This window comes from Pseudopodoces humilis, chromosome 14 (assembly GCF_049639895.1).
Source record: "Pseudopodoces humilis isolate 2021_Gansu_Grassland_sample_001 chromosome 14, ASM4963989v1, whole genome shotgun sequence".
In the NCBI taxonomy this organism is placed as follows: domain Eukaryota; kingdom Metazoa; phylum Chordata; class Aves; order Passeriformes; family Paridae; genus Pseudopodoces; species Pseudopodoces humilis.
This window is the reverse complement of record NC_142213.1, coordinates 12,139,061-12,150,605: the sequence shown is the minus strand read 5'-3', so window position 1 is coordinate 12,150,605 and position 11,545 is coordinate 12,139,061. Positions and strand designations below refer to the sequence as shown.

Below are 11,545 nucleotides of genomic sequence, written 5' to 3'. Positions count from 1 at the left end.
TAATGACTGTGAGAATTATTGTTATGAAACAGCAAGTTTCCTTTTAGTTTATGCTATGTGTAAAAAAATACACCAATCATGATTTGGAGAAGTAGGGGAGATTCTTTGTAAATCTCATCTACTTAACTAATAATGAAAAAAAGCTGGGAGAGACTTTGTCCTCCTGCTGCCAACATTTTGAATCACTAAGAAAGGGCTCCGGACCTGACCCTGAGAACTGCATTTTGGCATTAGCAGCGGCTTCATTAGGATCACTTGTGTGCGAAGGGATGCCCGTGAAAAACAATTTGCACGACTAAGTCGGCAGAACAACTGCTTTTCCAGACATGCCGTGTTCCTTCGCGATCCAGATACGGGGAAGCAGGGACAGGAGGGACTCAGCAGCGCAGCCGGGTACAGGGGAGCCGGGAGGCAGCGTGCGGAGAGCCCGCCGGGCGTGCGGGCTGCGCCGAGCGGGGCCGGCCCCGAGGGGCGCCGGCAGCGGAGCCCGGCCGGTTCCGGCCCCGCGGCCCGAGCGGGGACGCGGGCGGGGCCCGGGGGCTCCGCAGGCTGCGGAGGGCGGCGCTGGCGGGGCCGGGCCGCGCCGGGGGGCAGCGGGCACATTGTCCGCCCGGCGCCCGCGGGGCTGCGCGGAGCGGGGCCGGCCCCGCCGCCCGTGCCTGGCTGGAAGTGAAACGCGCCCCGGCTGCTCCTTTTTCTTTTTTTTTTTTTTTTTTTTTTTCCCCTTTCCTTTTTCCTTTTTGAGGCTCCAAAAGGCTCACTCGCCCCTTTCATCTGCCGCCGCGGCCCAATGGGAAGGCGGAGGCTGCCTGCAAGTGGTCTAATCTCAATGAGGTGTCAATCATGTTCCCCGGTGGGTGAAGTAAGGTCTTTTGTAACCGCCTCTGTCTTTGGGAAAGAGAGCAGAGAGGAGGAAGGCTGGAGCGGAGAGGGGGACGCCGGACCGTGCTGCAGGAGAGGAGCTGAGATTTGAGCTCGCTTGTGTGTTAGCAGGGAGAAGCGGAGCACATGGATTTCTAAACACGCTGGGATTTTATATATCTACAAAAAATAACAACAAACGAACCTGACCCTACTGAAAACAGTCAAATGAATCGTAATTGCAGATCAATGCAGAGAGATGGGGAAACTTCACTCGAAACATGGTTAGTTCCTTTCACTTGCTACTTCCTTAGCCCCTTCCCTTTATTCGGATTTTACTCGGTTTGTTGCTGTGATTTTATTCTGGTGTCTAACGATCTTCCTTTATTATTTCCCTCACACACTTTCCTCCGGATCTGCCTAGCTGCCGTTTGTAAACCCAGAGAAAGTCCAGAAGGTAGGGATGGCTCCTCACTGTTAGTAACTTTGAACGCCTTCCCCCGGTCCGGCTGCCTGCCCCCGGCCCTTGCCCTCTCCCCTCAACTTTCCGCCGCGCTTGGCGCTCTGCGCGGCTGCCCCGCTCCCGGGGCCAGCCCCGGCTCCAGCCCCGGCTCCGGCCGCGGTGCCAGTCCCAGTGCCAGTCCCGGGGCCAGTCCCAGTGCCAGTCCCGGCTCCGGCCCCGGTGCCAGTCCCAGCTCCAGCCCCGGCTCCAGCCCCGGCGGGGCGCAGGGACGGCCGCGGGGTTCGGGCGGGCTCTGCGGGCGGCTCAGCGGAGGCATTGTCTCCTTTTTTCTAGGTGATAGTTTTGCGGTGAACGCCTCTCTGGCTCGCAGAGGGCTGGAGGACTGGATGGTGAAGCAGAAATACTCCGGGGGCAGCAGCAGCGGCGGCAGCAGCTCGGGACTCCAGCACGGCTGCCAGCACCGCGCCGTGTGCAGGCTCTCCAGCGCCAGGGTATGTCAGCTTCCTCGCTGCCCCCCCGCCCCTTCCCTTTGAAACAGTGAAAAGCAAAAGCTCTTTCTACATCCCTCTTTCCCTCCCAAGGGGCGGTTGTGCAAAGGAAGGTTTTCTTTGCCCTAATGTTGCTCCGAGGCGCTGCCCCGTGGGTGGTTTCCTTTAGTCCTTTGATGAAGTTAGAAGCTGCAGAGCAAACTTGGTGAGGGAGCAAAAGCCAGAGGAGTAAGGGAACCTGACTGCCGGTGTCTGGGCAGTACGATTAGAACAAAACCTTTCACAAACAGGAACAAACAGTCTCTGGGGAAAGCCCAGCACCCAGCCGGCGTGCGATAGCTTGTGAACCCTGATTAGTGCACAAGTTTGCCTGTGACATTTTGGCAGGCAAGAAGTCCCCGAAGAGTTATTGTTATTTATTTGCTCTTTGCGAATAACGTGAGGCTGACTTTCTCCACGAGAGTTACTGTGCCAGTCACTTGTCCTGGCTGTTTCACTGTTCACTTTTCACCCCTTCTCCTTCCTTCAGTTCTCCATGTAAAGCAGGGTGGGAGGAAATGTTACAGTTGCCATTTTCTTTTATTTATTTTTAATGTTGTCTCTTTAAACAAAAAGGCATCATGGGAGGTAAACAGACTTAACATTACTTAGATATGGTCCTCATAGTGTTTCAGGGTGTGATCCAGAGCTTATTGATGTTTACTGAAAGAATCCCATTGACTTTGGATCAAGTCCTGAAAGCTTCATCACTGGGAAGGTAATCTGAGAGATGGAGAGATTGGAATCTGTGCTTCCCAGCAAGCAGTGTGGCTTTGAAAGCACAAGCAGAGCCAGGGCCACCAAACCTCCTGCAGGCTCTTTGCTTTGTTAGCTACCAGTTGTATTGTCAGAAGCCTGGACTTCTTGTGTCTCAGGAAAAATTAACTTGCAAGTCGAAAATACTTCATTTTAGGTGGGATGGTGAAGTGAGCAGAAGATGTGTAGTATGGGAAAAGTTAATGGTGACATTTTAGATTCCACCAGTATTGTATTTTGAGGAGCATAAAGTGTGTGAAAGTCGCTAGAAGTAGAGACAAAGGGGTAAGCTATTGACTTGTTTGTAGCTGATGAACATAATCACCTTCGACTTGCAGGTATGATTGGTTGAAATGATATTTATTGTGCTTTACTTGGAAACGATATATTCAAAGAAGTTCTCATTAACAATAGTATATACTTTGATGCAGATGCAAAGAGTAAAAACACGTGTTTTTAATTATTTTCTAATTATCCCAATTTTTCTAAGATGCGGTTTTTACATATGTTCTACCTTTCACATGTATATTTTCTAGAAAAGAAGCTCAACTCACCAAAGTAAACATCATTTAATATACAAGAGTTAAAGGTAAAAACTCTGATTTTAGTTTGTGAAATGTATTTTCTTCTACAAAGATGATTTGGTTTCTGAAACGGAGGAGAAAATATCTTTTATCAAGGATACTTTCTATTCACAACACTCTTCAGTTGGCAGTTTCCTGAGGTCTGCTCAGCTGGAATGACAGTAGAACAGTATTTCTCCACTTACTCAAGAGGAAGTCCTCCTCATGATGGCTCAGCAATTAACAAGCCATTAACTAAATATTAGTCTACAGTTTTAGTAGATTATAAAACTGTAAATAGGTTTAAGTGTGTTTAAAAGCACTGTTCCCATGAGGCTTTTTACTGCCATCCTTATAGAGATGTTTCTGAATGTTCAAAAATATTTGCCATTTATTGCCTAATATATTTGGTAGTATCTGTGTGCATGTATAGCCTGCTTATTGACTTAGTTTAATTGTCATCCTGTCACAGGCACACTGTGACAGCAACATTAAAGTTCCTTTAAAATATGAACTTTTGGAATATGGAAGGATGCATTTCTAATTCTACATTGGAACCATATGTGCCATATGTACAGTCATTTTGACAAGGATTACGGAGTCACAGCGATTGACTCCATAACTGAGATTGCATGACTGCTTCTCTTCTGAGATCTCTTTGATCTCTAGTATAATTATACCAAGATACAAAGGGAATTGTAGCCTAACCTCTTGGTTCTTTGGTCTCCTCAAGATGTAGAAATAGTAGTTTCTTCTGCTAGTGGTTAGTAACAGGGTTGTATGGGACAGTGGTGTAGTATAGTCCCCAATAGTGTAGCTCTTGAATTGACAAAGGACGCCTATCTTTATTGCTTCAAAATTAATCCTAAAATGTTCAATAAGCTTACAAGGCTCTGTGGAATGGTACAGTTTTATTGTGTCACAGCTGAAACTGTGACTTTTCAGTAAAACATGGAATTTTTCCCCCAAAATAGATCCCAAGTTGATGCATTTGTGACTTATGTCAGAAAGAACTAGATCAAATGCTGATGAAAATATCTGCATTCACAGAAACATACAGCTGTGTTAAAAAAATAATGGTCCTAGAAATAATTTTTTGAGTAGGAATCCTTTACCAGAGCTTTGTTGATGGTTTTGTTAGTATATAGGGCCTATTTGGTAAAATTCAGTTTACTTCCAAAGACCTGTTGATGGGAGAGAAGAGCCTAGCCTAGCCTGAAGAGCTTCTAAGACTGAAAATCCAAAATTTGAATACTTTTTATGAGAACTTGGATATGATAGTGCAATTTGATTTATTATACTGTCTATAAGCCAAAAATTCTGTCCTGGTTGTAGTTGGAAGGCTATTTCTATCAAGAACAGACAGTGAATTGTTCTGCTGAAGTTAGTCATCCAGGGGAGATGACACTGAAGTTCAAGGGATTCATGCAGTGTTTTACAAGAGGAATGAGTGACTAATGCAGGAAATCAGTAAAGTTTCATTTGTAGTACTCTAGAATGATTGAGTTTACAATTGTCGTGGAGGGGAGGCCTTTACATCACTTCACTTCAGGAGAGTTCAATTGTATGTCACCTTTCCTTCTCCTGAGCAGAAGTTTTGAGGGTTTCTCGGTTAGAGAAGACTTCCCTCAGCTGATGTGTTGTCTGTGTTGTGTCCTGTCCATCTGTCTCTCCTCTCCAATTCACTGAAAGAACAGTAATTAATGTCCAGCTGTTGCCAAAAGCACCAGTCTTCTGAGAAGGGTCTCGTGGAGGATGGTTGGGTGAAGGCATGAGGCAGGGGAGGGGAGCGTGTCCGAAATGAGCGCCCGTGGTGTGTGTGCAGCTGGCTGTGCTGGGCGAGAGCTCTGATCTCATTAAACCATTGCCACCCGCCCAGCAGGGGCTGCTCTGCTCTAAGGGTTTTAATGACTCTTCAGGCCGAGGGCTGGCCTGCAGCTTCTACATCATGCAGGATTAAAGAGAAAAGGAATTCTGTTGCATCCATGAAAAGTATGAGGTCCAGAGTCATCTTCTGGTTTCAAAGCTAATTGAAACCACTGAAGCTGTAAATCTGCTAGCAACTGAATACACTTCTTTTGGTGCTTTATGAATGAGTTAACTTGTATCCAGAAAGGTTTTCTGATGCTGTGGATTATCCTGTATAATTCTTAAGTTTAAATTTATTCAGTGTGTTTACTTTTACAAACTGTTTTTGGAAATCAACATTGTTTGCAAATATTCATGTATTTGTTTATTTAACTGAGAAATGGCTCTATGCTAGAGGGGGGAATATTAAATATGACATTTGCTTAGTTCCATTTACTTTTATCTTCAAACCTACAAGAAGTTTTATGAGGTTCTTGTGCGTCTCATTGAGATCTGTGCTTGGGAATGGAAAAAGTCACATATTTTTAATTAAATTTCAGACCAGCTCTCAGTGAGCCACATTGTAGGTAATCATTTTAGGTAAAATAGAAATGACTTTAGCTTACCACTTCTGCTGGGCTCAGTGGTGCTAGTGATCCTCATGTTCAACCCTAATTGACATTAATTAGAGTTGAGTATCTGGTTTGGGACTAGCACAGTATGAAATTCTGAGGCGCATCAGTACTTCAGAGGTGGGGCTTGTTCTCCATTTGTTCTGTGCCTGTAACTGCCAGTGACATTAATGGGCATTCCTTGCATGGCTGAGAGGAGACAACACCAGTGTCAACTTCACTGCTCCTCTAGTATGATCAATCTTAAATGAAAAAAGAAGGCCTTCCCAATCCCCCACTGTTAAATTGTGTGTGTGTGTGTGCATATTAAAAATACATCGCCTTACGAAAGACACAGCTGGGTAGGTCATTCATCCAAAATGAAAATAATAAACAGAAATGAGACTTTTTTGTGTTATGTACATACTAAAGGCTGTTGAAATGCAAGATTTAACTGCAGCACTATCTTGGGGTCATTTCATGGCTAGTGACACTTGAAAGGCTGCCTTCTTTCTGGTATAGTGACAAGAGCAGTGAAAGTTTACTTGGTTGTTATCTTGTGTGACTGCTTGAAGTGATCTTTTTAACTGAAGTGTTTTCAAGTCCATTAATGTCAGTACTATATAAATAATTATTTTTATTGACTCTGAAGATTAAAATAAACAGCAGACTCAGCATTGGTATGACTAGAAAGCATTTTAGTACACAAAAATATTGTCTATGGCATTTAAAATAAATTTACCAAACTTTGTATTGAGAGAGAGAGAGAGAAGCAGAATCTTACTTAGTGTTGAAATTTGGTGCCAACAAACCAAGATAATTTAATTAGTGATGTACATAGTATATCTTGACAGCTCTGGTTTGGGAAAATTATAATATGAATATTAACAATCAAAGAGTTTCTGAAAGTATTAGTGCCATGGTGATGAGATTAGTGAATTGGCCAATACTGTAGCAGAAAGCTGGATTCCAAGGGAATTATCCTTGAATGATACCAGTTGGTGCAATTAAAAGCCACAATTCAGTTGCCATATGGAAAGTGTTAGGCATCCTTATATGGTTTCAAAGCTATGTGCCAGAGGTTAAATTGACATATGAAGAAAAGCATAAATTAAATATTTTGTGTTATGAAATTAAAAGCTGACTTTGCTTGAGCCATATGGAGGAGGTAGATGGAAGACTGTCTGTATTTCATCAGGGCTTGTTTTATAGGTGTTTCAGATTTAATGTGGTGCACATTTAATTTGGCATGTTGATTGGAAAGCTGAATGGCCCATGAAGTTTCTGCAAACAATCTCATTAAAGGAACTTTTTTTTGATCTCTAACAACCCTCTTTCTCCCACTCACTCTAAAGTGGAGTTACTTAGGCTGGTATTTGTAAGAAGAAAACATATTCTCTGTAGTAGCTGGGTCAAGTCCTCATCTGTGTCTCTTGGGCTCCTGATAGTCCCTGTTGGCTTAGTGAAACCTTAATTCTTCTGAATGAGAAAGCCTTGGTTATGGTGTATGTTTTCTTCTGTAATCCAGGATGAAAAGTAACAACAATACATTATATTCTTTAATGTCTTAAATGTAAATAATGCAGTCCAGAACTTCACACTAAAACTTTAGTTATAACAAAAATGGCACATTTGTAGCACATGATTGTTGACATATGGGAGTGTTCTTTACGGCAGCATTCATTAACAGAAGGGTTTTCTGTAGGTTTTGAGATCTGTAATATGACCCAGGAGGAGCTCAGTAAGTGGCTGTTTGTATGCACCCTTCAGAAGAAGATCTTAGTTGACTTTTATGGTTTCTTTTGTGTTGAGTTATGAACAGAGGAAAGAGAAGTCTCTTGAGTACTGAAACTTTGTAGGAGTTAGTTTTTCCAAAGTTGGGGAAATAATTGTTCAGTGATGATATTTAAATCAGAATGGAACATTGCTCCCAGTGCTGCAGATGTTGGCATTTATAGAAATCCTTGCAGACGGATTTTGCTTCGTGAATGTCAGCATCAAACCCTGGTTGGAAAGCAAATGGTAGATGTTCAGAGGTAAAAAATACTTGAAGGATTTTGTTTTGTTGTTTTTTTGTAATGGAACTAATTTTCTTCTTCATATACCAATTTGAATACTTGTGAGTTTTCAAACTATGTGATATTTATAGATATCTTTTCATGGAAAGTGAGGTAAGGTTTTAGTTTAAAAACATTAATGTGAAGGAATGGTCAAATATACTTTCTCTGTGAATTTATTTAGTTGTATCTGCCAACATTGGCAGCAAAACTAAGCCTGTATTTACTCCTACAGAGTAACTACAGCTATGGGAGTCTGAGTTGGACTATATTCCATTCAAGAATTATTAACCAAGTTCCAAATGCAAAATCTTCATTGTGTCTGATTTTTGAGCCAGGAAAGCATGTTTGTATTGCAATATCTCATGACATTTCTCTTCCAGTGGTGGAAGGCCAATGGTGTTAACTGTGGTGGAAGGTCTGCACTGGCTTTTAGCGTGAGCTAAGGGAAAGGGGAAATGATTTGTACATCTCCAACCACTGCTGCCCTGGTGTCTCTGCAAGGGGTACTGTTGTACAGGGCATTCACTTTTTGTAGGCTTCTGGATTTGTTGCCATCAGGGCAATATGGCATGTATTTTGTTTTTTAACTTGAGGAATTACAGTGGCACTTCTGAACATGTGTGACGTCCCTTTTTGGGTTGGAAAGGCTTGTACAGTCATTGTATTCCAAACATACTGCTGCCATGTAACCTAATATCCAATGTTTAATAAGGTGATCCATTGGCTTGCCATGGGACTTGGCTTTCCAGCAGGTTTTTGTCTGTAAGCAAGTGTTTAACTGGATTCTCTAATCTCTGTTTGTGTCTCACATCACCTGATAGGTGCCCATCGTACATCAGGAATACTTGTGGTTTAGTCATACAGAATCTAGTTGTTTAAGGAAGGGAGTGTCTTTTGGGGAGGTTCTGTAGCGCTTTCAGGAAAGGTGGCTGAGTGGAGACCTCATCAATGTCTGTCAGTATCTGAAGGGAGAGTGTCGAGAGGCTGGAGCCAGACTCTGCTTGGTAGGGCTAAGTAATAGGAGAAGAGATAATTGGAAGAAACTGATGCACTGAAATTTCCACCTGGACATGAGGAAGAACTTCCTTGCTGTGCAGTGACCAAGCACTGGAACAGATTGTCCAAGAGGCTGTGGAGTCTCCCTTCACTGGAGAGATTCAAGAACCAACCTTCTGGACACAATCCTGTGGCCTGTGCTCTGGGATGGCCCTGCTGAAGCAGGAAACTTGGACCAGATGACCCATATGATCTGGTCCCTTCCAACCTGAACCATTTTGCGATTCTGTGGTTTGGCCTACTGTATATTATAGGGCAACAAATGATCCTGTTGTTTTGGTCTGTAAAATTTCTGGTGGTACGAATCTTCACTCCTCAGATGACCAGGCAGTGGCCACAGGAAACTAAAATGCTATCAGTGCCTGAGAAGGTCCTCAGTGGTCAAGAAGGGCCCTGTAAAAATACACCTAAAGGGTCCCACCAGACACCAGCCCTGCAGCAGAAGAGGGAGCAGAAGACCTTGTGGTTCCTTGGTTCAAACCAGGTCCGTGCCAAACATACATGAAAAGTAGTTGTTCCTTAAACCTGGAGCTATTGTTAATAAAGTTTAATACTTGTGAACGAGATTTATCAGGCAAGCAGTTTTTCTGCTTTTTGCCAAAGCTCCAATAGTTTGGTAATTTTGTGTAATAACCCTTCTCAGTCTCAGAGTTCAGTGGACTCTGAAACTCATTGAGTTGACTGTGGTGGGGTGTGGGTGTTTTGAGTGCACCTTGAAAGGGGGCATCTACCAGCCTTGGTTTCAGTGTTAGTGGGTTTGGATTTAAATGCAGGCTCAGTGGCTCTCATTCGTTTGTCATTTGCAATGAGAATGCCTTGAGAATGTGAGATCATCCCTTAAATGTTCAGTTAGGTTTTGAGCAAAATTTGCAGCAGAGAACATTTAAGGCGCCTGGAATTTTCAGCCATGTGTCCTTGAACTTCTGACAAACAAATGCAGGCAGTGCATGTTGCTTTAGCTCAGAGGTGGATTGGCATGTGGTCGGAACAGTCTGCACTGTCCATCCAGAGAAATACTTTGTATTTTGCGATTAGGGTGAAATTTAATGCATTTGGGGGCATTACTGTGGCAGCTTTAAAGGGATTAAGTATATTGAGGTTCCTATTAAAGTATAACATTGTGATTCAAGATCTGTGAAAGAAAATCATGCATGGGTGTTTGATCTTGGGGTGCAGCCACACATGCTGTGAGGCATAAAATAAGGAGATAGACTCAGTAGGGAAGTGACAGAACAAAGTACCGTCTTGCAGGAGAAATGGGATTTGGGAGCAGGCTCAGATCTTTTGATCCATACTCTGATGCGAATGATGAGTGGTACTGAGGTGACAGATTTGTCTTGGGGGAGGAAGGAGAACGGTGGGTAGTGTGTCACATTGCCCTCGGAGATAGTTTGCTGTCTGATTCCCCAAAGATTTGATAGTGGTAGGTAAGGACTAAGCTGCTGCTTGTCCTATCTTAAAAATCTTTCATAGTTCCAGGACAGTTGGTTTCAAGAGAGTTAGGTAAAGAGGGTAGTAGCTGTAAGGCTAAGCCTTGTGCGTTAAGTGCATAGAAAGAACAAATGCCTGTTTGGGGGAGTAGGGATTTTCTCTGAGCATAGAGTGTTCCAGTCCTGAGCTCACAGAATAACAAGCACTCTCTATATTGCGTAAGATGCTGTGGTTAAGCCTGTATCAGTGTTTCTGTAATAAACTACTCTTTTTGAAACAATAAATAATAATTTTGCCTGTGAACTTTCCAAGTCTCTCTCTGTTCGTGTAACGTACGTGTGTGTACACTACGGACACTCATTCCCCTATAAAGAGGGAACATCACAGTCTAGCAAACAGAGTATCTGTCATTCCAGCTGAGCAAAGGTCTAAGGCAATAACCCAAAATATCCTGGAAGAAATTCTAAAAAGCATTGAAGAAATCAATCGTCTGATCCTAGAGGAAGGGCTTTGATGTAATCCTGGTAAGTTTATACTGGGAGCCTGCCTATTTATGGTCAGCCATAGACTTTCTATATGAAAAGTGGATCAAATAATTTCATAAGCTCCTGCTGTAAAAAAAGATGGTTGATAATTTTCTAAAGCGTACACACTGTTTTAATGTAGATTGTGGCTTTTAGCAGATGGCCAGGTGGGGAGGAAAGACTTTTCAAAACAAGTACCTACAGGAAAATAAATAATACTTTGCTATTTTTTTTCCCCATGGAAAAACTGTGCCTCATTTAGCCATCCCGAATATTTAATTTTATTTTGAGGATAAACTTCATAGGTTATCTCAGTTAAAGCCACTTTTATTTATGCAAAGCTTATGTGCAAGGTCTTGTTCCTGATGTGGATATATAGGTATAAAGAGTTTTTTCAAATACCATAAATAAATTACATTTAAATGTATATTTGTAACTGACTCGGTGCAGTTCGGTAAGACTGTTTCTATAATTTCTAAAAATTCTGCATTATTTCTGTTTTGCTTTGATGCAAAAGTCCTGCTGTAATAGAAGGGAAGCTGCTCATTGGTTTTAGTGGCTTTGTATTGGGTTCTCTGCCACATCAGTGGAAGATGAGGGAAGGTTGAAGAGACTAATATTCTTTTAATCTGGCAGCTACATTGCTGGTGTAATGGCAGTGTATTTTCCCCTGCAGATGCAGTTTATCTGATCATTTTATGACAGGTTCATAAAAGTTTTTCCCAGATGTACTGCCACTTAAATTCCCATTTGTAATTAGCAGTGTAATTTTCCAGTTAGGTTTAAAAAGCATGTTTTGAAAGAGGCTATTCCCACAGCACTGCTTAATACCCATTAAAATGCCA

General features: G+C 42.6%; 1 protein-coding gene across 2 annotated transcripts in view; it reads left to right on the top strand.

Annotated features, from left to right (window-relative positions):
* Nucleotides 1-254: 254 nt before the first annotated feature.
* The window catches only part of NKD1 (NKD inhibitor of Wnt signaling pathway 1), a 110,030-nt gene continuing 98,739 nt past the window's right edge, over nt 255-11,545 (top strand). The window contains exons 1-4 of one of the 2 annotated variants that reach the window (XM_005526366.3): nt 255-393; nt 991-1,145; nt 1,286-1,318; nt 1,658-1,815. In XM_005526366.3, the coding sequence (XP_005526423.1) occupies nt 1,121-1,145; nt 1,286-1,318; nt 1,658-1,815 (216 nt within the window). In that variant the 5' untranslated portion in view covers nt 255-393; nt 991-1,120. Of the gene's footprint in view, nt 394-739; nt 854-990; nt 1,146-1,285; nt 1,319-1,657; nt 1,816-11,545 lie in introns of those variants that run through there. The other variant, XM_088062396.1, reaches the window with a different exon arrangement.